Genomic DNA, 26,886 nt, shown 5'->3' on the forward strand with positions numbered 1-26,886 from the left:
AGGAACACTTATTCTTGTGTCCTTCATTCTCTTTCAATGACCATTTAATGAAAGTTAATCCAGATCTCCACAACCCTAGAGCTGCTCCCATAAAGTGATTGTGCTTTTCATACAGTCTGTATTTCCTCAGGTCTCTCTCCACTTTTTTCTTTTCTTTTTAAAGGTTTTTAATTCTAATGCAGAGGTCTCATGGTAAATAAAAGGGAATTACTTTCAGCATTATCTTCCTTGAGAGAACCGGAGTAGGTATTTGTTTTTCACTTGCTCCCTTTTAATCAAGCATTTTGTTGACCATAATCAATTTCTTCACTCAGGAGAAAAATGTGCAATTATCTACAATGAAGAAGGTGTGTCTAAGGAATAGGGTGGGGGGGGGGAAGAGAAATCAGTGGAACCATCTGTCTGACATTCCTACAACATTATAAGAGACTTGTAATTAACTGCTTGCCTACCAAAGTCTGCCAGCTTTAACTCCCCCGTGTCACTGATCAGAAGATTCTGTGGTTTCAGGTCCCTGTGCAAAATGTAACGCTGGTGGATGTAAGACAGTCCTCGCAGCAACTGAAATAAAAATAACTGAAAAAGAGGGGGACAAAAAATGACCTCTGTTAATATTTTGCATATAACCACAGGTGATTTCTTCACAATATGCAGGGTGCTTGCACATTGCGGTAACATTGTGTCAGAATTCCTCCCAAACTGGCTAACTCCCGCCCAAATTTAACACCATGAAATTTCCATCTGAAAAATACTTACTTTGCAAGGACTAAACCCAGCCTCCAAGCCCTACTATATCATAGATTCAATTTGCCTGCTTTAAAAAGAATGAGAGCAATACAACAATGTGCAGAAGGCTTGGTTTCTACCAAATTATAATTATATTCCATTTACCCACATGGCCTTAGAGATTAGGTGGTAGCCTGAAGACAGATGTGTATCTTCACTAATTATAGGAAACAACAGTACAGGGTGGATAGGGATGGGGAGATAAGGCTGGGGGATGGGACACTGAAGCTAAAACAAAGAAGAAATTAATAGTATAACAATAATGCCTGTGTACCCAAGGAAATCTGCAAGTACAATAGATGTTATCCTTCGAAGTTTATTTTAATGGGAGCTTCTTAGGTATTTTTCATGAGGAAATAATAACTCTCACTGACCTAAAGATGACTTTTGAAACTTACTTGCAATAGTCTTTAAGGTAAATTTAGACAGAAACCTAACTCACCCTCTCCTGGTTTCTTAGAGTCCTTCCCTGAGCTCTATAAACACCCTTAAAACTAAGCATTACTATTGTGTATTTTGTAATTTACAATTATGAACAAAGAGCTGCATGAAGAAAATCTTTTGTCCTTCCCTTTTCATCTCCCCCATGCATCATTCTCCTGCATCCTTTCAGACACTTGCTGTGATAGGCTGTGTTAACCTTCACGGGTTTTGTCAGTACAAAGAGTGAATGAACTCCCAGGAGTTTTCTTTGCAGTTATGAAGAACCTATCCTAATGTAGAGACCCTTCCCATTGCCTGAAATATTTTAAGAAATACTTCAGTTTCTAAATGGGAACACAAAATTCCCTTCCAAAGCTAAACATGGAGGATTCAAGAGCAGATACGGACTTTGTGCCTCACAGCTCAGAGGACAGTGAAACGTGCTCTCTAGGAAGATGTGGAAACCACACCAAAGATTTGGGAAAAGTCAGGCACACGAGAATTTCTAATTAACTTGCAACACAAGTATCCTATTTAGTGATTACTGAAGTGAAGAGACACTATAAAAAGGGTTACAAAATCTGATTATAGAAGAGCATAAAGGCTGACATGAAAGAAACAGAAATGTCATGTTACTGAAGTTGAAATGAATATAATTGCATTTCATTTTTTCCCTGAGTGCAGACACAATACACTCTGTGTTTAGCTATTTAGCCAGGGCACAAAGAGCCATATCAATCACCTTCTTGCCAGGGTTGGGTCTAACAATGTGCTGAGGAAACCTAAGAGTAAAATACTGAAAAACAAAGAATAGCAGGAAAGTCATAAGTAACATGCACATTCCTTTTTGAATTGTGGTTAAAGTGGAATTCATGGTACATAAAAACTATTTTAATAAGAGCAAGAAGCAGAAATGGCTTTCATTACAGCCTGAAAATATCAATTAAATTCTATTAAATTACTTCAAAATAATGTATTTTTTAAAATAAAAAGACGGGCAAAATAACCAGTTTGCTAGGCTAAGTCAATGGCATTTAACTTCAAACATTGTTTTTAAATATTCAAAGAAATTTCAATTATCATGGTAGCTTACAGCACTGTAATCTTTGTAGTAACTCAAAATATATTTATTAAAGTCTTTCACTTGGCTTTAGTGGAAAGAGTCAAGTGATTTGACACGATGTGCTAAAAAAAATGCCCAACAACTTCACAGCTAAACAGAATAAACATCTGCTCCTGAGGACAGCTTTGGAATGTAGTTTTATTCCAAACTTGTAGACATGCTGTACTCATTAAGTACTTCCACAAAAGTTAATTAATTCACTCACACCTCCTTCGAGGAAGATGATGAAAGAGAAGGGGGAAAGAAAACCTTTCTGAATTCATTACAGGGTATTTTGCTGCTTTCTCTTCTTCTCCTCCCCTTTGTTTCCCCAGCTTTCCTGGTGTTTTCATGAGTCTGGGTGAGTGTACAACTTTAAATTTCTGAATTCATTACAGGGTAAACTCAGATATTGTTTTGCTGATTTCTCTTCTTCTCTTCCCCTTTGTTTTTATTTGTCGATATTAAATGTGAAAAGATTTACGTGAACACAAGCCTAACATCTGGCAGCAAAGCATTCTGCAAACCACAGGCCCTGTGTGATTGGTTGGGATGAGAAAACACCAAGGGAGGCCTCTCCATTTCCAGTGGTTCCCCACTCCACATAAAGAAAAGATGAATTTTAAAAAACTATTTCTGATTTCTCACAAAGCACTTCTGCACTCTCACAGTCAAGTTCCCTCTCCTGATCTTGAGAAAAGCTTTCTCCAAGAAACTTGTTCCCTTTCCAGACTATCTGCATTACCTTCACAAGGACAAAAATGACTCCTAGGTGAGGTACCATCAATCCTTACCCATACACCCACTCTGAAATCAACAAACCCCCTCTCATGGTCATCTCACTTGCTCCTTCCTCCACCTCACTCAATTCCAATCACCAGGAAAGCTCAGCCTGGGGCTTTTGCAGGGGGTTTTGAACAAGCAGCTGAACTGCCTTTTTCCAAGGCTCCAGGATGGCAGCCCTGCAGACCAGAGGACAACTCTAAAAGGAGTCAATGGCAAATTCAATATGTATTTCAACAGGTTGGTTATGATGGTAAAAACAACACAGATTTGTAGCTCTTTAGCTTTTATGTTGGTAATTTTAATATTTGCATGGTCATACACAAGGCTGTATAGGTACTGAATAGCCTGCAATAAACAAACTAAGGCATTATTAAGTAAGAAATTGTATGTGTACAGTTTCTAGCTTATTAGTAAAAACAAAGGTTTTGGTAATAAAATAGGCTCACAAAATGTCAAAGGTCATTGTGGTGAGAGTTGAAAAAGACAGAAAACAGGACAGGGATTTGTCCCTAGAAGTCAGGTTTTCAGCAAAGCTTAACATTAGGAAGCTCAAGACTTTATGTTCAGACAAAAAACGTAACACTTGTGGCTTCAACTCTTGCTTATTTATTATAGCCATTAAAAATTACCTTTTTTCCCCTGACTGTTACGCAGCTCTCACTTTAATGAGCAACATATTTTAATGAAGACTTTTCATTGTCAGTGAGAAAAATGCATGCAGGTCAAAGCTAACTCAGGGTTTATGGACTGTGATATTAAAAGAACATTAGCAGTACTTAAAACTTACAAGAGAAAGCCCTCAACTCCACAAAGGGGTTAGTACCCAAATAGTCCTCCAAGTGTAATGCTTGGATAGCCATTTGAACTATACGCAACATTTGACCAAATGCCTGTAGTAGTTATAAAATACTATGTTTTCTGAGAAACTTGTAGCTGTCTGGATGAACAGCCCAGCTTTCCTGGTGTTTTCATGAGTCTGGGTGAGTGTACAACCTCAAGCCTTACATGCAGGCATCCAATGGCTGCCTGGTGGCCCACGTGCTGCAGAATGCTTTACTATCTGCTGGCCTCTGAACAAGCTTATAAGTTAGACACTGACACAAGCCATGCAAAACACATCTAAAGGGTGGGATTGAGAGCAGCTGACACTGTCTGACTTAGGTGCAGAAACCTCTTTCCAGCCTAACGATAAAGGGGAACACATGTACAAGTCACGTGTGTCAAGTACTCAGATAACTCCATACAGTTGCCCTCCATTCCCACAGATGGTAGAGAGTTTCTGGCAAAGGATACTGGGGTAAGTGAAAAGCAGAAATTCACAACGTGCCTGGGGAGATTCTCCAGAAAATGTACCATTTTCACACACTGGGGCACTGAGGACCCCAATGACAGAAAGGATGCTTGCCAAGAGGACAGAATAATGATGCCTGTGGGGGGCTTTTTTAAGTCTCCGTGATGGCACAGAGGGATTTCTAAACTATTTTCTGCGTTTCGCTCCCTTAATTCATGTTGTATTGTGGGAATAGGAGACTTGGCCCTAGATACAGAAGTAGAAAGCTACACAGAACTAGAAAGCTACAAAGAACTTAGTTTACAGAAGATGCACAAAACTCTTGGTTCTGCTCTCTTGAAAGTGAAAGACTGCAAAAAAAGCTGAGATAATCTGGACAAGGAGATAACATTATTTCAGAAGAAAGCTGAAAGCAAGCCTGAATTAATGTGTCTTTCCTTTAGCAAGCTTGTACTGCTCTATTGGTTACTTTTGAAAAACAATACACAATACCACACAAGTTTTATTATCACCCATCACCGATTACACAAATGCTCCTGCTTGCTCTGTGTATCAAAGCACACTGTCTGGGTATCGCACAATCATCTGAATTCCCAAGTGTGTATTCAGCATCAATCAAATCGTATTCAGTTTTAATAGGCCATCAAATCTAAAAATACCAGAGGAAAAAACCAAACTTGGGACATCCCATCTCAAGCTTGCAACCAGTGAAGTTCTCCCTATCATCCAGAGGATAGTATAGGCTTATGTAAATTATTTGACTGTTTAAAAAGGCAAAAGGAGGTAATAAATCACTACAGTGCCATCTCACAGCCTTGGAAATAAAAGCAACCAAACACATTACTCAGTTCTGTTTGGGTTAACTAGACCCAAAGACTAGGGAGTTTTAGAACTACTTGTTTTAAAACATTAACATAAGAAAAAACTACCTGGTAATACATACTATCACAGAAGCAATGAGAAATCTCCCTCTGTGACTTCTGCTAGCATGTCAAAAGCTCATCAAACACAATCTTTTTTAATCACTCTTGGTTTGCTGTTCATTTCCCTCTTTTCAACCAGGAGAATAACCATGAGATAAAATCCAACTTTTCACTTCTAACTATGTCCTGGGGAAATACTGTCCTTTTTAGGTCATAGCTTTGTAGGCTCTGTTGCTTAAATTGTCAGAAGAAGAAGTTCCAGGAACAAAGCATTGACTGGAGACAAATTTGCATCCCTACAAATAAGTAAAATCTGAAAAAACCTATTAGCTGTTTGAATCTGCAGGATTTCCAGGATCATAATCAGTTTTATCTCACTAAAAGGCTTCTCCTATCTGACTTCCCTGGAATCAGCTGAGTTCTCTCCAAAAGAATTTTAAAATAATTCACTCTAAAATGCATTTATAAAGGCTTCTAACTTGCTCCTGCATTCCTTACACAAGTGTCTTACCAAAGGCAATGTCACACAGAAATACATATGATACAGCCACCAGCAATGTGCATCACAGCATTGCTTAAAACAATATATATACAGATTTTTTTCACTTATTTGCAGCAGAACTGCAAAGAAAAGAGATTGGAATGTGTTCATTTGCTAACTTCCATTCTCTTTGATGCTCTTTTAATCATTTTTTGTCCCCTCTGGGTACTACTACAGTCATTTGCAATGAGGAAGGTGTGCTTAATTAACTGAGTATAAAGACAGTCCCTTATGATCAGTTATAGTCATCTGCTAATGTTCAGTAAGTGGAAGACTCAGGTTTTTTTCTTCTGAATGGCAAAAGTAAGAATAAATTCAGTATAATTGAATCTGCTTTTTTAACTTTCATCAACTCACTTCCATGATAAACTAGGTCAGAGTGGTAATTGTTGCCTCACTGATTTAAAAAATTTTAGTGTTCTCTTTCTCCCTACAATATATATGTTTTCTTGCCATATGTGAATCATGAAGATCATACAGACAATAAATTACAAGTGCACTTATGAAAGTGACATCCTTCTAGCATGAATTTTAACACACTAATGAAGATTCTGCATTAACTGTTCACAGTTGTGCATATTATCAAATCATTAAGTGACAAGACTGACATGAAGTGGAGTGAAATGCTGATGCCATATTTAATGCCTGATAACTAAAAAGTCTAATTTAAATAATCAATTCTCAATGCCATGTGTAAAAGACGACCTTAATTTGGCATAACATTATTCTGTCTGCTGCACACCTGCTTGTTCACTGAATGAGGAATGAAAAATAGCGACTTCTCAACCACGTTGAACAGCATTGCTTCTTACTTAACATATCTGCTGAAATACACTTTTAATTCAACTTCACATCGCCAGCATGACCAATTTTAGTGATTAGAAGTGAGATTTCAAAAGCATGACATTAGTTAGATTTGCTTCCAGTAACAACAGATAAAATTAAAAGGACCACCACGGCAGGTTTTCACCTCAGAGTTAAAGACTGTTTTCTGCAAATCCCAGTGAGTCAATGATATGAAAATTCATCACAGCTGGATCTATTTCCAGATTTTAACTGCCCACTTCCTGTGCACCTAAGTCTGTGGCACTCAACCTCCTGGTGGGACACCTCTAGTTACACACAGGTGCTCACAGGCCGCAGCTTTCCCCACATCATGTGACACGTATTTGTCACATGGGGATGCAGGACTGGCCGTGTATCCAATGTATGTCTCCCCATAGAAAAAGGGGGAACGAAAACCTCCTGTCCATGCTACAGATGTTGATACAATCACACAATGGAAAGAAAACAGAAACATGCTAGGGAAGCCTACATTGTTAACACAACTGCAACCTAAAACCCAAAGCATTTTTATCCTACTTTTCAGATACTATGCTTTTCTAACAAGCACATGGGTTTGTATCTTACTAATAATAAATGCAGCTACTGCTTAGCAAGAGCCAGTATGCAGTGCTCTGCTACTGCCAAAGTTCAAGCAGCTTCACTTAAGTGCAGTAAGCCTCACATGGATAGGACACAGGAGCTGCCTAATCCTTGCATGTTCTGAATGCTTCCCACCCCTTTGTGCTTCAGATCATCCTAAAGCTGTAATCAGTTCAGTGATAAATATTCATGCTTACAGAAGAAATCAGATGACAACTACCCTATGGCTTTGACTCAGATTATTAGTTTTCACATTAGTGATTAAACACCAAAATTACTCATCTGACAAAAACAGATTCAACTTTAAAAACTGCAACCATTAGTTAAGGACAATGTTCACAGTGCTGCAGTACAGAGAGGAATACATGAATACCATAAATGACTAAGTGCCAGAGATTTCAGATAATATCAGATAACAATCAGTGTATTTCAATATTTTCAATACAATGTGGTAGAGAACAGCATTAAATCCTTGGTTTAATAAATCCAATATTTTTATAATATCGGGGGTTTTTTTAACTGTATAGTTGCTACAAAGTTGACTGACCTCTTCTTGAGCATTCAGCACCGAAAAATGTTGCAGCATCCCATTATGTCTCACTAATATCTATTTCATTCCTTTTTAAATATTTTTTTAAAGTTTTAAGACAAACTAATTACATTTTTTTTGGTGAAACATAAGCATTTTTTACAGAGATTATTGGGCTACCCTAGGGAAACTTAGTACCCAAATTCCAATCCACATTTTTCCATATAGCCTGACTCAGTATTACAATGATAAAACGCATTTTGAAAGGTTGTGGCAGGGGTAGGGCTTAGTTAGTTGAGGTTTTGCTTCAAAAATATCCACCCATTATGCACAAAAGACTGCTGTGCCCTGCTTCCTAGGAGAAAGGAAGGCTCAAAAGTGAGATGGGTAAGAGCTGAAGTCTTGAAAGCTCCTGGGAGAAGGCTAAATATTCTTGTTCCCTGCATGCAAAGCTCAACAAGAGGGTCTGCCTGTTTCTTATCACTTTTTAGCCCTAGGAAGAAAAAAGGTGCCCAGGGAGAAGAACAAATCAGTGCAGCAATATTAGATAGAATAAGAACAAACTGGAAGTTCCTTCCCCCTCTGGTCACAGCAGACTACAGCAGGCTTCCAAGTTGCCTGAAGTGAGAGATTTTGAGAGTGATTAAGAGACAGGGACAGCTTTTCTCTGGTTGACAACCCATTGTCATTCAGGCTGGTGTTGCATGGATTAAGGAACAGTGGGTCAGAGGCAAGTGCCTTTTTATATTGCCAAAGATGGGGTTTTTTCTGTCAAATGCTCACGCAAATCAATATTACCTCTAACACTGCAAGTAGAAGAAAAAAGGCAGAGAGAAAAAAAAATTCAGGATGCTTTTCTCAAAAGTCTACAGCTATCTCAAGGCTGCACCACTAATTAAGAAGCAAATCAGCTTTCATTAATAGATTTATTTTTAAGGCAGGGATGCAAACAAGCAATGCAGGCATGACAGATGCAAGTCTTTGCTCCACTTATTCTACCAGTAATAGGAGTTACAGTAAACAAACTCAACTAGAAAATAAATGCATCAAGGCATAAAGATGAATTTATGTGCATTACTGGGAATGTAATAACATGGAATAAAAGTTAAAATAAAGGTGATGCTTCAAAGATTAGAAGAAGCTAAGAACAGTTACATTTTCACAGGACATGCTGAAATGCACAAATAAAAAGATACTTAAAAATTAAATTATGAATTTACAAAATGAGAGCCATTTATGGACAGCTGCAAACAAAGGCTCAGGAGAACCAAGAAGGTAAGACAAAAGACTGGTGGAAATAGTCCTGTACCAGATGGAAAGGGACATAAATCAGAATGAAGATCATAACAAAAAAAAAAAAAAATCACCGGTAGGGTCAACTAGTTGCGCTGACCCATTAGAGTTCCTCCTGTAGGAAGCAATCCAGATGTTCCAGTTGAGCATGGACTATCTCTAAAGGCTGTAACAGCTGTAGGGAAGAGTGCCAGGAGTATGGATTTCAGTCTGGGCCAGGAGGAACAGCATGGGGAGAGTCAGGAGCAAATCTTGTACCTCAGTTTGCCACAGCACATTTTGCATCTTGGCAAGTCCCACAGGACACACATATAAATCAATTCCTATTTCCAGTCATGGACAAGGCTGCAGCAGTAGCTTCCAGCAGAAACATAATTATATGTGGGGCCATGTATTTAAGATTTATTGCTTGGCTTCAGTTGTGGAAAAACTGAGAAAGACATCTCTAAAACCAGACAAGAGAAGATGAGGCCATGCCTACTACACAGGGACTTATTAACTGATTACCTTTCCTCTCAACATCTCTAACTATAACACCATACACAGTATATTAGTATACAGTTATAAATAAGTGGTAGGCATGCAAGTTTGTTAGCTACCAAAGGTGTAAATAATTGTGTATTTGGAGCTAATGTATTTTGCAGAATATATGGACTGAAATAACTGCTTTATGCCAATTTCCCTTCCAGCTGATGAAGATGTTTCAGGTACCTAACCACGTTTATGTCATCAGGATAACTGGTTTAACATTATCAGGGATAGGCATTTTTAAAACAACATCTCAGCTTCACACACAAATTCCTTGAAGGGAATTTAAAGCCTGATGTTATTTGTAAGACTTGTGCCTCCATCCATGAATTAGAAAATCCTGAAATCATTATGTGTCAATACATAAAATTATAAATACATACCAATAAAAATGCTAAACCTAATACTTTGGGAAGCAATATTGTTTTATTCGCCTAAGCATATTGTCCCCTGACTTCTACAACTGTCAGCTGAGACATTCTTCTTTATACTTCCACATCTTATAACATCCTGCTTAGTCTTTATCTAAAATAGTTAAGTGACAGCGAATAGCCTATTTAAAACCACAAAGAAAGGCAGTGTCAAACACAACACCTGAGGGCACAGCAATATGTGTGTCCATCAAAGTAATTTGGATTTTTATTCTATTTACAATTCTTCATTTAAAAGTAAGCCTGAGGGAACAAGCATTGTCTTTAGCTTGCAAATACGGAGAAAACTCAGAAATATAATTAGGCTGAAGATACTCTATAGAAACCAAGATGTAAGTAAATAATGTTTTTCCTTCTGCCTTCCTATAAAATACTGTTTTACAAGAACTACTGTACATATTCTTTGGAAAAAGAAAGATGTGTGATTATTTGGGTTTGTATTTATAATAACTGGCAACAAGCCAGAAAGGAATATCCATCAATAGGCAATACTTTCCTCAAGAACAAAATTAAATGGCAGGGGGTCTTTTGTCATACTGAGAGAGCATCAATGGCTTAATCCCACAGGTTAGCCCCAGAGAGCCAAGACTAATTTATTGCTACTGGAATATAATTGCTCAACTGGAAGCTTTTTAAGTGGATTTAGGGATCACATAACCACTGATTCTGAACAAACACTGTCCAAAAGTCTGACTAAAAGTGAAATTACTGAAGAACCTCTAGAAAGGAGGGGCTGGCAGCAAGAGAAGGCTAATTAATATGGCTCAGCTCAACCCTTAGAAATCAGCTGTGGATCCAAACAGACAACTTTGTCCAGAAGCTAAAACCAAAACAGGTGGCAAAGTCTCAGATCCCCACGTGCATAATTCAACAAACTGAGTACAGCACAACAAAGCATTAAAATGAAATGGTTATGAAACAACCATCTTACATCCTCTGAAACAAAAGAGCAGAACAGGCTTTTAGTTTGGCATGCTGATGAAGGTCTGGGAATTTTTAGCATATGTGACTAGGTTTCTGTCCTCCCAGCTAAAGAAATCACTCTCTTGGGATATTTTTCACTCAGCTTTGAGAGCAGGTATTGCACTGAAAATCCCAAGCAGGCTGATTCACTCACTAAAATGGTAGGACCTCAAATTGTCATGCCTGGTTTTAATAATTACTGTGCAGTTAAGGCTAGCCTTTGCTGCCAGCCTGGCAAGAGAATCTACCAAATATATATAACTGATTTTCATCAATATTATTTAAGAGGAAAAAAAGTTAATTGTTCAACGGGATTGCTCATGTTTCATCTGTGGATTGAAGTTTCATCTGCTCCAACTTCCAATTTTTTTTCATACTCCTCTCCCCCCCCCCCCCGCCCCATCCCCGCTGAGTTTACTTTTATAAATAATCCATTGGGACTTTAAAAAATTTGAACCAGCAGTACATCAGGATTCTATACTTAGCTACTCAAATAAATATTTCTAATGTGTCTATAAGCATCAAAAATGTTGCTAAGCACTGTTAGATGGTACAGATAGCCACAGGAATACATGCAGCAAAATCTAAAAGGGAAATGCTGCTGCTGCAGTTCCCTCTGAGGCTCCTGTTTTAAGAGACAGGTTTCTCAGAATTTGGAGGAATGATGATGCACTAGCAAGCCCAGCTATCTGTCTATATCCATCCTGCTCAAAGACAAGCTCACTGGGCCCTGATACGATGAAATAAAAGTACAGCTATGTGAATTATGGCACCTTTTTTAGCAGGGAACAATTACAGCCACATCAACTACTGCATATCAGAACTTGAGCTACACAGCACTGCAGCCTTGGAGTAAGACTTACAAATCTGAAGCAGCACAAAGAACTTTCAAAGCCAGTCTTCATTTAATCCAAAACTCAGAGAAATGAATGTAAAAGTATCCACACAGGGAAATGAAACACAGCCCCCTGGTTTTAACAAGCACATTCAACACCTGAAACTCTGCTTAGGAAACTGAGCAGTGAAGAATGCTCAGAAGTTTTAGGGGTGGAAAAGCAGGTCCTACCTCACCCCCTTTACTGCCACACTCACGGAGCCCTGTGAAGCTGGTAATGGGAGGAGACCCTGTCCATGCTAGTGAAATGTCTCAGTGACAGACATTACAGGGATACTATCTTGCAGCATACACACCATGTGTTTTCAAAAATAACTTTTGTTCTTTTTTTTTTTTTGCCAAATATATGCACTAAGGAGGAATTTTCCTTGGTTTTGCAGATGGCAGTAATTCTAATCTAAATTCATATGTTGTAGATGCCACTTTTCATTCAAAGAACACAGAAAATTAATGAAGCTACATGATGTGCAACAATGATCAGCTACTGGAGAATAAAAAAATACAGCCTCCTTTTAAAATAATTTTTTTTTTTTTTAAACCAAACAGGCCTTCTGACTTTTCCAGAAAAGAGACAGAGTTTTCATGAACTTCTGCATTTCAGTAAGTTAAATACTGGAATAAAGTTCTCAGTATGACAAGTGAAGACTTAAACACTTCCAAAGTAGAACAACAATGGGAAAGATGTCAAAGTGCAAGACAAGTGTAACAAATATCATCTGAGTTATCTATACACACACGACACATTCTGCATGTCTCGTTGGCTTCCATTTGATGCTAAAATCATTTGGCTGACTTCCCAAACAGTAACTGGATCAAGTCTCTACTCATCTATCTTTCCATCAAATCCCTAATAAACTCTCTCTTTCTTTCGTGATGATTCTCAGTACCTACCTTAGAAGGAAAAAAATTTCCGAAGTGAGATCAGCTATAAAAATGCTGATCTGATCCACGCAAGCAAGCAAAAAGGTTAGGGAAGATTTTATATGTCCATATAAAAAGCAGTACAATTCAGCTAATACAATTAATTACACTTCCCTTAAACTTGGTGAACCCACACTGACTTACCTAACTGCAGATCTAGCACTGACAGCCTAAAGCATATTTACCCTGGGGTTTTAGGGCAGTATTGTCTTAAGAGCAAGTGTTCGAATGGAGGGGAGGGATTACCAACACTGTTAACAGCATTCACTAATATATTTTGGCTCTGAGTCAATTTTAAAAATTTCAGAAGTTCTGTTGTGGGTATGCTCAAATACTCAAATACTTGAATTTGTAATTAGTTTTAAAGAAAACAAATACTTAAAAATACAGTTCATATGCCAGTCATTTTCCCTTTAGCTAGCAATCAGTTTCTATGAAACAACTGGCATGACATTTTTTGCAAAGTTACTGCTACTGCATTTGCCTTGAATGTGTGCTCTTTTTGACTCTTACCTTCACATTCTCTGGATGAAGCCCTCCAGGGTGTTTGTCCATGTACTGACATAAATCAGTGTGCTAAAAGAAAGTCAGATGGAGAAAACTGTATTAATATCTGTATGACTGCAGCAGTAAATACTCCTCTACTTAGGAGTGGACAGAAAAATGGAAAATAAGATTTTTTTTTTCAGCCACACATGTGCAAACACACGCACGTACGTTTACACTAATTTTATTTAACAGCTTTGATAACTGATATGAATATTCAACAAATGCAAATTAGTATTTTTTCTAACACCCTGCATTTGGTAGAATAATTACCTGAATTTTAATATAATTCTAAAACTTGTAAGTACAGTATCACCATCAACACCACAAAGATTATATCTAGACAGAAGACGAAGAACCTAAAGGGAGAATCTCACATTCAGCTCTCATTGTTCACATTAAAACATTGCCTTTTAAATATAATTTTATAGTGATTCTCGATTAAGATGGCGTAAAGGTTTAGAAAATAAAGCTGAAAGGCACTGCATATCAGAGTACTGAATGATACTTTCCAGCTCAAAAAGAAGCACATATTAAGACATGTACAGCCATTAAATACAGATACTTTAGGAAAGAGCTTCATGGAAAATTCAAATCTAAGTTTTCACTTAATTTTCTATATTCACTTCATTCTCCTATATTTCCAGCAAAAATAGCAGAAAATCTCTTCAGAAAAAAAAAAAAGAAGGCTTACAATGTATAGATGAGTGTTATTTTTAATATATAAATATTTATAGCTTTTACTATGGAAACACTTTTCTCTGAATTCTTCTCTTACATTTCTACACGTCAGCAGCATGGTTTCAGTCAAGTGGCATATTGCTTCTCTGATGTGCTTGCACAACTCAGCTTCTGGAATTATGTTCAAAATAAAAAAGCAAAAATATGCACTTGATTAACCAGCAAATACTCAGAGACAGACGCTGCCTTCCACATCTGGTTTCTGAACACATCTGGTAAAAATCACCCAACATTCCTTGAAAAGCTACTTGGCAATACCTGCCTCACATACACAAGAGCCCAACTAAATACAGGGAGTTTTCAAAGTGAGAGTTTTGGACAAAAGTTGCCTTCCACATAGCAGAATGGTCTCTCTGAGCAACATTTCCCAAACCAGGAGGCATTCTTTAGTTCTCTTTTGCAGATTTATAGAGGTACATCGGAGAGTTCACACCCAAGACACAAATTTTTTTCTAGCCACAATCATCTGAAAATCGCTTCTGAAATCACAAACTACAAAAACACACTGTGCATGTAGAATTAACATTGCAAAGACATAAGATGCACAGGATGATTAGGCTCTGCACTAGCAAAACTATTTTCAGGAATTCCTACATGGCTTCAAGAGAGTGAGAGCCCTGACTGCAGGAAATTGCTTGAATCCCAAAATGAACAGCATGTGTATCACAAGGGCAGAGGGCACACTCAAACAGGGAAACCACACTAAATACAACAAAACAGAGATTATTCCAAAATGCAAGATACAGCCAGAAACTCTTCAATTTATAGTTTACAAATTAGAATGCATTTACAGAGAAAATTTAAAGATAAATTTAAAATATTCTACCAGTGAATTGTTAGTATCAAAGAAGTGCATTTTGCATAAAGACTCTTAAGTTTAAAGACTTATTCCTCATTTCTGTAACATCTTTAGCCTTAACGTACATATTCCTCTTCCATTCTCCCAGTTAGTTTTCTGGGTCTGCATAAATAAACCATGCCACAAATGTACCAGTCACCCTTCAGTATGCATCACCACATTGTACATTTTTGTCTTGTTTACTGTATCAACACCAAGAAAACACGCTTAAACAAGGTTGTTGGCTAACCTTGTCATTTGTTTTGATAAACTAACAGTACTAATCCCAGCACAAGAGTCTGCCTTAACATCAGCTGAAACACCATTACTACAAGTGATGTCTAGTGTCAAATAAGAAATTTGTGGGAATCCACTCATTTTAATGGGTTATCTGTTATTGAAGAGAAATGTCAGTCTTTGAATAGTGCTAGCACCTGCAGTACTCAAGGGAAGTTTAAAAAAAAGCAGGACATTTCACTTTAGAAAGCCCATTAGGGTGGCCAGGGAAGCACTGTCCCATCCTCAGACGCAGCCATCGCAGCCCCTGAGCACGGCACTCTCCCTCATGTGGGCTGGCTCAAGGAATGATCATTTCCCCCCAGCTCAGTCTTTCAGCCTTTGTGAGCGACAGATAACCTGGTAGGTGGGAAGTTTATTGCCTCCTTCGTCTTCTATTGATTTCTACAATTTGCAACTGGTCAGCTGACAGAAACCAGATCAGAGGAAGACAAACCCAGTGTTGCTTCTGAAGGCCCCTTCCTGAAGCCCCACCACACCAGCTGTGCAGTAACTGCGTACTTTTATTCACCAAAAGCTTTTCATCCTATTCAGAGTCACAACACTAGGAATAGCAATAAGTCATATTTTTTATTTCCAATATACTTGTAATAAATGGTGAAGATAACGCCATTTTCTCATATTTCAGCTACCATTTGGATGCATTTTCTCCATACAGAAACATCAATGACAATGTGTTTGTGTTATCCATCATTATTCTTCCTAACCCGAGGAACTACAACTGGGAGCCTGATATAACCTTCTGCCATCAGTTTAACCATCAAAACCTTCAAAAACTGACTGAACACATCTACCTAAAATTCAATTTAAGCAGCAATTTCCTCAGAATCCTGGAAACCTTACAGAGTCAATTGTGCTGCAGTCTCTTGGCATTTATTTTTTTCCTTACACACACACGCTATAGACACAGAGGAATCTCTACCAAATCTTCATTCAGATGGGGAAGAGAAACTGAATGCCTGTTCTGTTCAAATCTTTCAACAGTTTGCTTTCATAAAACTGAGAGTCCTTCTCATGAAAAGTAACGAAACATTATGGTAAGAACTGTGGAAGCAACCTAAAATGTTAGAGTACATTGCTCCCCACTTTAAAAAAAAAGAAGGTGGCAGCAAAGCAACGGCAGCATCAGCTGCTCCTCTTTTCCCAAGGTAGGGACTCAATGCACATTGAATTAAACATTAGTACAGCCAGGAAAACTGACAGTGCTGCAGAGACAGCTCTTTCTAAACCTGTTTTCCCTTTTGGCAGCCAAACTGTCTGCTCCAGTGCTTGTGTGCACAACTGACATTGAAGAAGACAACATGAATGCAAGTTTCAGGAAAGCATTAGAAAAGAAAACAAGAGAGCAAGCTGGATGAAAGCAGTTTTCTAATGGTATTCCATGAAATTTGTACCATATAGATGAATGGAGTCCTTTTCTTCATGTCGTATTTCAAGGTGGAAAATAACATGCTTTCCCAAGTGGAAGAGTGGCTGCAAATACAGTCTACCCCTACTCTGACACTGAAATCTTTCCTGCAGTCACCACTCTGATCTAATAAAATACATACCCTGAAGGAAAACTCAAGATACAATTACATATTGGCAATAACATAAAACTATACTGAAACAAGGATCAAACACAAGAAACAGACCAACCAATACACCTTTTACAGTCCATTCTGCACTGTCTCAGAGGATGAGGGCACCTCACAGGGAAGCAGTATACACCAGGAATGCAGTACAGAGACTTCCAAGTAATTGCACACATTCTGATCCCAAGTGGACCTGGCTAGACCAATTCTGCTTTGAGCTAGATTTTAACAGCTCTATCAGCCATACTGTTAATCCCCAACACACAAAAATCACCAAAGTAATACCATGCTGACAGAACATTTGATATTTTAGTTTAAGTTCAAAATCACATTAGTTCCTGCTCTTTACACTCCACCAGTTTACCCACGCCTATATGTACAAATATTTTATTAGCACTCCTCTGCTCATAATAGCTACACAAAAAACAATGAACAGAGATAAATCAAGTTTCTGTAGAGAAGAACTCTACAGAAAAAGCTAGGAAAGTCCAGAATTAATGGGGTTTATCCAACCTTCTATTTGTTTCCCCATTAAATGCACATTATGATAACTCTTAAAAGGTGTAATGTAATCACATACTTTTTTTCCTTCCCAGGATTAGACATACTCATTGAACAGAATAGGAGACACTTGATTAAAAAATAGCTGTGCTGTTTTATGGTTGGGAGGTTTTTTTTTATTCTCAAATAGCTTGCAGTGTCTGGCTTTTTTACTACTTTGAAGACAGAAATAACCTCACAGGTTTTTCTACCCTGCTTATCACTATGCTACTGACACACTTTACAACCATAGAATAATTTCATAGCAGTGCACGGGACATAAGGCATTACTTCCTTTTATCGGACAGGGAATTGAACCAAAGACAAAAAAAAAAATCCTAAAAATCACTGATCTCGGCAATTCTAGTCAAAGAACGTTGGTTTTAACTTTTCAGAGTATTTGGCACTATTTAGCCTTCTGTGTTTTGACTGACTGTGGTGGTAATGAAAGATATTCTGGTGTACACATGCATCCTTCACCCACACACACACCCTCTTCCTATTCTCTGTCTGATGGACAAGGTGGTTTGTCCTAAGCTAAGAACACCAGGTGGGCATTGCAGAAGGAACTGTCTGGATGCTCGCATTCCAGAGATGGGGAAGCTGATATGTTGTTATTGACTTTGGTGCACACTGGCTTGAAAAAGAGTATAAAATGCACTGGTAATATTTAAATACATAATAACAATAAATCTAATCATAATCATCCACCTAATCATTGTGTCCTTTTCATGCCTGGCTGAAAGCCTTGTCTCAACTACTCTGCAACACTGGCTTCAGTTACAGCTGTAAATGTGTGATGCTTTTGCAAAGGAGACTGAGAATTTCATGCTGAATAGCAGAAATCTGTCATATCAGAATTGTGATAACAGCACTTTCTGCTGGTGATGACAATTCTCAATACAGCAGGGATGGAACCCAGTTCTCTACACCAGTATTACCTGACTTGAAATGATACTTCAAATGAGGCAGGAACCTCAGAAGATGCCCAAGCTCCCACATTCACAAAAAATGAGAGAAATTCAACAACAACCACATGCCTTCACCAGAAAATCCTCTGCAGAGCTGCATAACAAATGTTTCCACAAGGATGAAAAAAGGAGATTGCCCAGGCCATCTTTATCTTGGTGTACTTCAATTTTAAGAGCTTCACTTTTCCACTTCACTAACAAAACAATGTTTTGTGCAAAACTTGTTATGCTTTAAGTGAACCACTTGATCTCTTCTCTCACTACTGGCTTACCCAGAAACAATTTCACTTGCTCAGAACTGAATAACTACAATATTTGAGTGAGAAACTAAAGACAAATCTTTGAGATGAGAGGGGGAATCTTCAAAGATAGCTCTTAAGTACAATTTATGATTTTTCTGAAGCTTATCACTTGACCAGATTTTGGATGATTTTCAAAATAATAGCCCAACGCTATGCACAGAACAAAGACTACCCATCCCCTAAATGCCAAATCCATACTGTACAGCTGGAATATTTACAATAAGGATCCTCCAGATATAGGTTCAAGATGTGTTTGCCATTTTGGCTGAAAGTAAAAGCAAATATAGACAACCTGAGACAGACTTTGGCATTTTTTGCCTTCAAATAATGGTATTTCACTGCTGCGTGCCATAAAATCACTGCTCCAGGGCTGCACCTTGACTTCAGGGCTCTGGCACACACAGCTACACCTCCTTGAGAAGGCCCTGTGCAGCTTTTTTGTTACCTTCTCTCGATGCGTTAAAACACAAACCCTTTCAGTGCGTGTCTCAAGTAACAAGGCCTTCATTAAGAAACTCCTGACCCTTCCTGGGCTTGATGGCACAATTTCTGCATAGACCAGAGACTGCACAATGCTTCCTAGGACAGGGGATTAAAAACTCATGCTCAGCAATGCTGGTTCAGTGAGTCTCGTTTCCGAACTGAATGTAGAAGCACATCAGCCAATGCCTTTTTTTGACCCAAACTTTAATTAATTGCAAATATTTTCCTCCCTGTGATGAAGACAAGTATAACAACTCCTACAGGTAGCTGAAAATGAGAGAGAGATTAAGTTACTTTCCCAACATAACTGCTCATAGTCTAAACAAAAATCAACAAAGTTGTACAGGGATTAAAAAAAAAAAAAAAAAAAGAAAGAAAGAAAATGCACACTTGCTCAGACTCTCTCTGTAATATTTTGCACTCATTTTTCCCCCATACCATAAACTACCATGACAACTCTACAAAAAGTATGCCTTACTTATGAAATATTGTCTTCCAGACTCACATGAAGAAATGAATTGATGAGCTGGGGTTTTGATTTAAACTTGGGGCAGTGTATAATTGTATGAAGGTCATTTTTATTCAGCAAGACTCTGGTTTATGTAAGTAGACACATGTGTGTTTATGTTTGTGAGCACACTGTGTATAAGCATCTGCTGAAGGGAAAAGAATTCTGACTGATATTTATACAGCTGAAGCAAGGTTTATATACATTACATCCTAGTTCTGGAAAAGAGAGGGTATGCAAACAGAGGGGGAAAAAAAGGCAAATGTTGATGGTACAGACTCTTCCTTTCTCCTCTTGAAGGAATTCTAATTATGAGTAGATGAGTAAACCACAAGCTAGAAAATGTCCTCAGATATGCTTAGTGCTTCACTTTAACATCAACTATTTTGCTCAACTATCTTGCTCAGAAATCAGAGATTCTGCTACCTAACACAAACATGTTCAGACAAAGGGCAGGACGTTTCCTTTCAAAGGCACAGCCAGTGACATGAAATGATCTCCACTTTGCCCACCCTTTTCCATAATAATAACGTGACTATCATTCTCTTCTAATTAAATTAGTCACTTCTAGTTCCCATGCAATACATTCTCTTTCCCTCCTCTTCCTCAGTCATGATAAATCTCTATGTGACTTAGTCATCCCATAATTCTGCCTAATTGGTTTCAGCTGTCATTTTTGAAGCTGAAACGCACGGAGAGCCCAGGGCTTGTGAATGGAACAGGAAGCACTTCCAACTGCATTCTCATCATGTAAAACCAGCAATGTGAAAGAACCCTCCCATTAAAACAAAAACGGGAGTATTTGGCTGCCGGCGATGCCATCATGCAGCAGACAGATTGTGCTGCTCCACTGAGGCAGCGAGGCTGTTGTGAGCCATTCCTCTATGTTCAAAGGGGAGCACATATTATTTATGCCCTAGCAGCTTTCCTGACTAAAATACTTCCCCTTCTGTCACCAACAAATTCTTAAACCGATAATATAATTTACCAATAAAAGTACAGGCACCAGGAATATTTGAAGTGACAGGAGAACAAAAAAAGTTAATTCCTTTTAAATGGCATGTGTCCTCCAACCTAAGTGCTCTGCAGATTACTGTGCCACAGTTTAAACTTATTTCATGTCACTGGTATTTTCAAAAGTGTCATAGACTCTTCATTTTCATGTATTTCTATGGCTTTCTGTAATTCAATCTCTTCCCTATATGAGATGACAGTGTTAGCCATGCTAACAAAAAATACCCTACAAGGTGTCTCTGGGTGATACCTAAGGAACATCCAGCAAAACAGCAGCAGGCATCAGCACCAGCTGTGCTGAGCAGCAGGAGAAAGATATATATTAGGGATTCAAGAAAGAAAAAACTGCCCCACCAGACAACCTTAGTGAAAACAATTCTGCTAACAGATGTTTTTAGTGCCTTGGATTTCTCTCACACTATCAACAAAGACAAGTATACTTCAAAATACATGAACAATACTATACAGAAAAGGAAGCTAGGTGGTGGGTGAGTACATAATACAGATAGAAACCTGTCTGAAAACCCCAGAGAGAAAAAGGGATGCACAGTTGTCTGATTTTTTGGCTGTTACTAGAAAAGATAAATTTATTTATGGATACAAAACCCCTGTTCATTTCACAGAGAATAATCTGGTTTCTTACAGACAAGTGAAACACACACTACTAAGGAAAGAATTGTTGAATGAACTAAGAGATCTTCAACAAAATACAGTTTTCTAAAGATGCTAGTTTATCCTCCTACTTATTCTCTGCCCACCTTAATAATTCCATCAGCTTTGTGTTCTTAGTAAATCAGGTTAAGGAGACATAACCCACTTAATTTAGTGAGATTATTTGAACAAAAGAATGGCATTGAAAAAATCAATAGGAATTCCTGCTTAGTATGACCAAAACATAGCATCAAATCATCAGCTTGTGTAAACTGTGATGGACTTAGAGACCCCAAAATCAAGAGAGTTGGGACAATTTTTGCAAGCTGTAACACATGTGCCCACAAGGATGGACATGTGCACTTTTTCTCTAATTTTTTATGTCATTGAGCTTCCACAACACTGACCACGATATGCACATATAACAAACAAACAAGCAAACAAAAATAAAAATAATAAAAATTTGAAGATACGAAAAAGTTTCTTGTTAGAGCATGGAAGATACCCATAAGATCACAGTGAGATTACTTGCTCCAGGACCACGTAAGCAGAATACGTACATGGCAGGGAGGCTGACACTCCACATACAGCCACAGTAGGCAAGTATCCACACTAATATTGGCATGGTACTGACCATGGATAATTCAGTTTTATCTGCACAAGCTCAGCTGGCACAAGAGCCCTTCCTATGGTGATGTGCTTGGCTACAAAAAAAAGGCCATCTTCAGAACAGGAAACAACCAGTGCAAAGACTTTCTTTAAAAGCTTCCACATCTGTGTAGACCTCTCTTCACATTGGCTGAGTGATTTTTTCCTGTCATGTATCCTAATCCTACCCATGCATGACTGTAAGATTAATAAAGATTCTACAGGGAAAAACTCAGTTCAGACTGCAAGGAACACAAAAGAAAAAGGATGCTTCCATGGATTAGATCCTCTTTATTCAAAGTAGTAAAACAGAAAAAACTATTAGGGCTTTATAACTTTCAAGACCTGTCTTTTTTTATTACTTAGGCTTGATTCTTGATTCCTGCTATTCACCATTTCTTAATTATCTTTTACATCATAAAACTATAACGGTATCTGCAATTATTGACTTATTCATTCTGACTTCAGAATTTTTACTACTATTATTTTGCCAGAACTGCTCATCCCAAGTTTCTGTTTTTAAAGATTGCATAGATGTATTTTTATCAATATGACTAAATTAGTACAAAGCTACATACTTTGCTCAGGAAGGAAAAATCTATTTTTAAGATTTAGAATTATGGTAATCATCACTCTCTAAACAGTAAGTTTTGGATTGGTGGTTTGTTTGTTTTTTCAATCTGAACCAAATAAATCAGAGCTTCACATTTTAAGAGGAATTAAATAAGAGTTACAACCCATATTATTAAAGAGAGCATGAGAAAAAAATGTTTAACTAGACTGGACAGTCTCTAATGCAAGTTGAGATACTGTCAGGTTTCACCTCAGAGAGACAATGGCAATGCCAGTTTATGACTAAAATTAAAAGATAAGGAATATGTGGGATGCCACCAGAACTACTGATGGTAGGGCTGTGCAGAAATCTGTAACATAGAAATAATTAATTACTAAAAAAAACAACCAACAAACCAACACAAACAAACAAACAAAAAGCCTACAACTAGAATAATTTCTTTTTTTAAACTTTGTTTAAAGTAGTAAAAGAAGCTGATATATTTTTTCTTCAGTTCCTGACACAGGGAAGCAACAGTGTATTAACTTCACTGAAAGACTGAAAGTGTTCATATTTCACTGATGAAAATTATGATGCAGAAAGATCCATATAGAACGGACTTTAAAAAGAAAAACTAATAATTTTACCTATATCTACTATCAATGACATAATTCTATCAATTATTTGCCTAAATTGTTCTTTAAAAACTGACACTATTAAACAAACCATCACCCCATAGTAGCTTCTTTAGTGCTTTGTTATTGTTATCAATAGAGGCATTCCTGGAATTTAATCTTTCTCTTCCTTACATAATTTCAGGTTTCCTTTTTTATCCTCTTTACCATTCACATAGAAATAGGTCACTGGCTTTTTCTATGATATATTTAAAGGTTGTAAATGTCTCATAATTTTTTTATCCCCAACTCTTAAGAGCCCTATTTACTTAGACTTTTCCTTAGAAGGCTTTATTCTCGATGTTTACTCATTCTTGTCTTTTTCCCCTCAGGTCTCCATCTGATTAATGTCTTTCTTGCGTGTACAAATTTACCCTGTAGGATGGTGGGCTTACCTGTACTGAGTGTCATCACTGGCATGTCTATTATGCCTACTATGCATGTCTATACTACATGTATGTGTTTTTGATGGACTTCAATGACACTTGAATTTTTACCTGTAATTTAGGAAAAAACTAATTGGGATCTGTCAGAAGGTAGAATATCTCATGTGATTTCCAGTATTCCATCCGTCAGCTCAACTCTGCATGTTTCTTGTCCTTTGATTTTGTTGTGAGTATTGTTTTGGGGCTTTTTTTAATACTTATATTGAATGCAATTTTTAATATTTAATAAAAAGAAGAATAAATAATAGATGCTAATTATTAAATGGTGCACAACACACCGCAAATCTAACCAATATTTACCAACCATTAGTAAATTGTACAAAAATTGGTCATTGATATACACACAGCCTTCCAGCCTGTTGGACTGTAAATCTTGATTAATTTTATTAATATATCTATTCATCAGCATGTGCTCTCCATATGAAGTCTACACAACATTTGGAAATCCTGCAAAGACAGGATCACAGAATCCCAGAATATGCTCAGTTGGAAGGGACTCACAAGGACCTTCAAGTCCAACTCCTGGCCCTGCACAGCACCATCCCCAAGAGCCACACCGTGTACCCAAGAATATTGCATGAGTAACATCTGTCCTTGCTAGACATGTGTAAACTTCTTAGCCTAGAAGGAGTATTTTTATTTAAATTTAAATATATTTTCTCATTCCTTCCTTCCTACCGATTCCCATGCCTGGTACCTCTTGGCAAAGTCTTTACCTCTTGGCAAAGTGCTAAACAATTTCCTTCTGAAGTACCACTTCAATCCTTCCCTCCTGAAGCTTTTTTTTTTTTTGCATTTCCAGCCTATACTTGGACATCAGCAGCTCCTGTCTCTGATCTGCTCTTTAAAACTTGAAAAACAAGGGTTTCCCAACAGCAGTATTCCCTTACTGCCTCTTCTCAATAGTACAGGATTTTCTTTCTGTTTACTCTCAGCCTTGTTCTGTCACCTTTTTGAATGCAACTTAAGCAATGCAACTTGTGGCAAACCTGGGGCATGAGGCAGGGTCAAACTACAGGGGAAGAGCTCCTTCTCTGGCCAAGGTAAACGGAAACTACTGAATTCAACTGCTCCCATGCTGGGAGTCCTGAGTGACTCCGCTCCTCCCCAGAGAGGACAAGCATGTTCACAGTAACCAAGGGTGTCTGCCAAGAGGTGACTGGAGGCACCTGGCCTGTTGCAGAGCTTCACCAGCTTTCAGTCCTTGCTTACCATAGCTGGACCTTGATTTCAAACGGGAACAAAATCACCTGTCATTTCACTTTCACACCAAAATAATGTTATTCAGGCTCCAAGTTTCACTCTCAGTCAAGGATTAGAAGACTCCTCCTTCCTTCTTTTGCCCAGCTTCTCCCTAGGTATTACACACCACTGAAGGATCCTAGTGATAAGAGCTCAAAAGCAGCTCTGGGACACTATTGGTTTACCCTGCTCTCTCACCTGCTAAAAAAATGTGGCTTTTTTTGGTTTGTTTTCATAAACAATCAATGCCATCCTACCTTTAGTTTCAACACTTGTTCCCTAATAAAATAAATTAAAATGGAAAACCAGTAATAGCGTTCAATCCAAATTATCCAAAGTTACAAGAAATTGAAATTTTTCAATGGCAAAATTTTTGATCCTTGCAGGTGATGAATTTTTCCCATTTTCTTACATAATACTTTATAAGTATTATGTAAGACAAATTTGTCCCAAGACAAATTCAAAATCTCAGCTGTGTAATTCTTAATTCTGATAAAGATATATATATATATATATATATATATACACATATATATGTCAATTTCCAATGAACTTTAAAATGAGAAACTCAAGCCTATTTTTTTCTTACAGGAAGTGGGAGGGAAATGCAACTAATGAACTTTATTAAATAAATTCATTGTACAACAACCTATTTTAGCTGCTGTAATGAAGCAATGAGAATTAAACTTTCTTCTTTAATGGAAAGTAATTTTTAGAAGCAAAAACATGCACAAATATTAAAATAGGCAAGGCAATTGAAAATGCTTGGGTTTAAATTACGTTATTAGATTACTCTGGAGCTTCTTCACTGTTGAGGCAGTCATAATATTGCTCATTACTCATCCTTCCAATTATAAGTATCTGTTCTTGTTGCAAACCTAGTTCATAAATATTGAAAGCATGATGTAAAGTATTGCTATACAAGCTCACTTTTACATGCCAGAAATAGGACAAGCTGCTGGTTCATTTATTGATAATAATATACTTAAATAATTATGCATAATACTAAAAACCTCATTATCATTCTACCAAGCCTGTAGCAAATACGTCTTGCTTAGGATTGCCTTTCAGCAATTAAATGTTTCTAAATTCAGTCATCTTCCTTTTAAATAAACAAGTGAAGCAACAAACGGTAGCAGCTAATGATCATTTTAGAGCAAACAGATGTGAGCCCATCTTCAGAGATCTCTCAATATGCCTGAGATCTCACCTGTAAAATTCACCACCTCCTTGGGCAAAGCCGGCCATACCAGTGACACTTCCACTAAAGGCACCATCCCCATAAGATCGCCTAAACTAACACCTAAACAGAGCCTGGCAAGGAAGGGAACAAAACCCAACAGTCACACTCCTCCACTGAACTGTAAAGCTGAGCTGACCTTTTACTTCGGGAAGTCACTGCAGTCTTAGCATATGCAAAGTGTGTAAAAATTTAATATTCACATCTTGTTTAGCACATCCCAGTTAAATATACTGAAATTATTTTCTTTACCATCTATACGTGAAAATCTATCAGCCATTCAGGTTTTGTAGAGGAAATTCCAAGCAGCTCATTCTCAAAACTTCCCAGGTAGTAAGCAATGGCTCTCAGTCATCCAGTGATAAAACTGAGCTCTAAGAACACTTTGCAATATGCTGACGTAAGAGTTAACAAAGAACACAAAGAAACTATGCCTGAGTAACAAGGTACTGTATTCTAAACTATTTTTGACTAAGTTCTTTCACTCAAAAGGAATTAGCTCCCTTTCTCTTCTTCCACATAAATGTGTACAGCTCCACATTCAGCACCAAAATGTTTATACGGAGAATAAATTTTTCCTGATCTTCAGCTGTCAAACAGAATTTTTAAAGATTGACTTTTCTTGGCTTTGCAGAATGTCATGGGTTAGCAAGCATAGTCTCGGAAGTGATATTCTTGCAAAGGGGTGCTTACAGCTTCCTCTGTGATCTGACAGAACCTATCAGCTGGCCAGTTTGAATATGGACAATTCTCTAAGCCACTTAAAGTTGTGACTGCCTCT

The 26,886-nt window shown here is 37.7% G+C and overlaps 1 protein-coding gene across 6 annotated transcripts in view; it reads right to left on the reverse strand.

Moving 5' to 3' along the window:
- The window catches only part of CDK14 (cyclin dependent kinase 14), a 319,708-nt gene that overhangs the window by 154,949 nt on the left and 137,873 nt on the right, over nt 1-26,886 (reverse strand). For all 6 annotated transcript variants that reach the window (XM_048305926.1, XM_048305957.1, XM_048305962.1 and 3 more), the window contains 2 exons: nt 13,351-13,413; nt 453-576 (listed from right to left, as the gene is read on the reverse strand). In XM_048305926.1, the coding sequence (XP_048161883.1) occupies nt 453-576; nt 13,351-13,413 (187 nt within the window). The remainder of the gene's footprint in view (nt 1-452; nt 577-13,350; nt 13,414-26,886) is intronic.

The sequence above is a fragment of the Corvus hawaiiensis genome, chromosome 1, assembly GCF_020740725.1.
Source record: "Corvus hawaiiensis isolate bCorHaw1 chromosome 1, bCorHaw1.pri.cur, whole genome shotgun sequence".
NCBI lineage: Eukaryota > Metazoa > Chordata > Aves > Passeriformes > Corvidae > Corvus > Corvus hawaiiensis.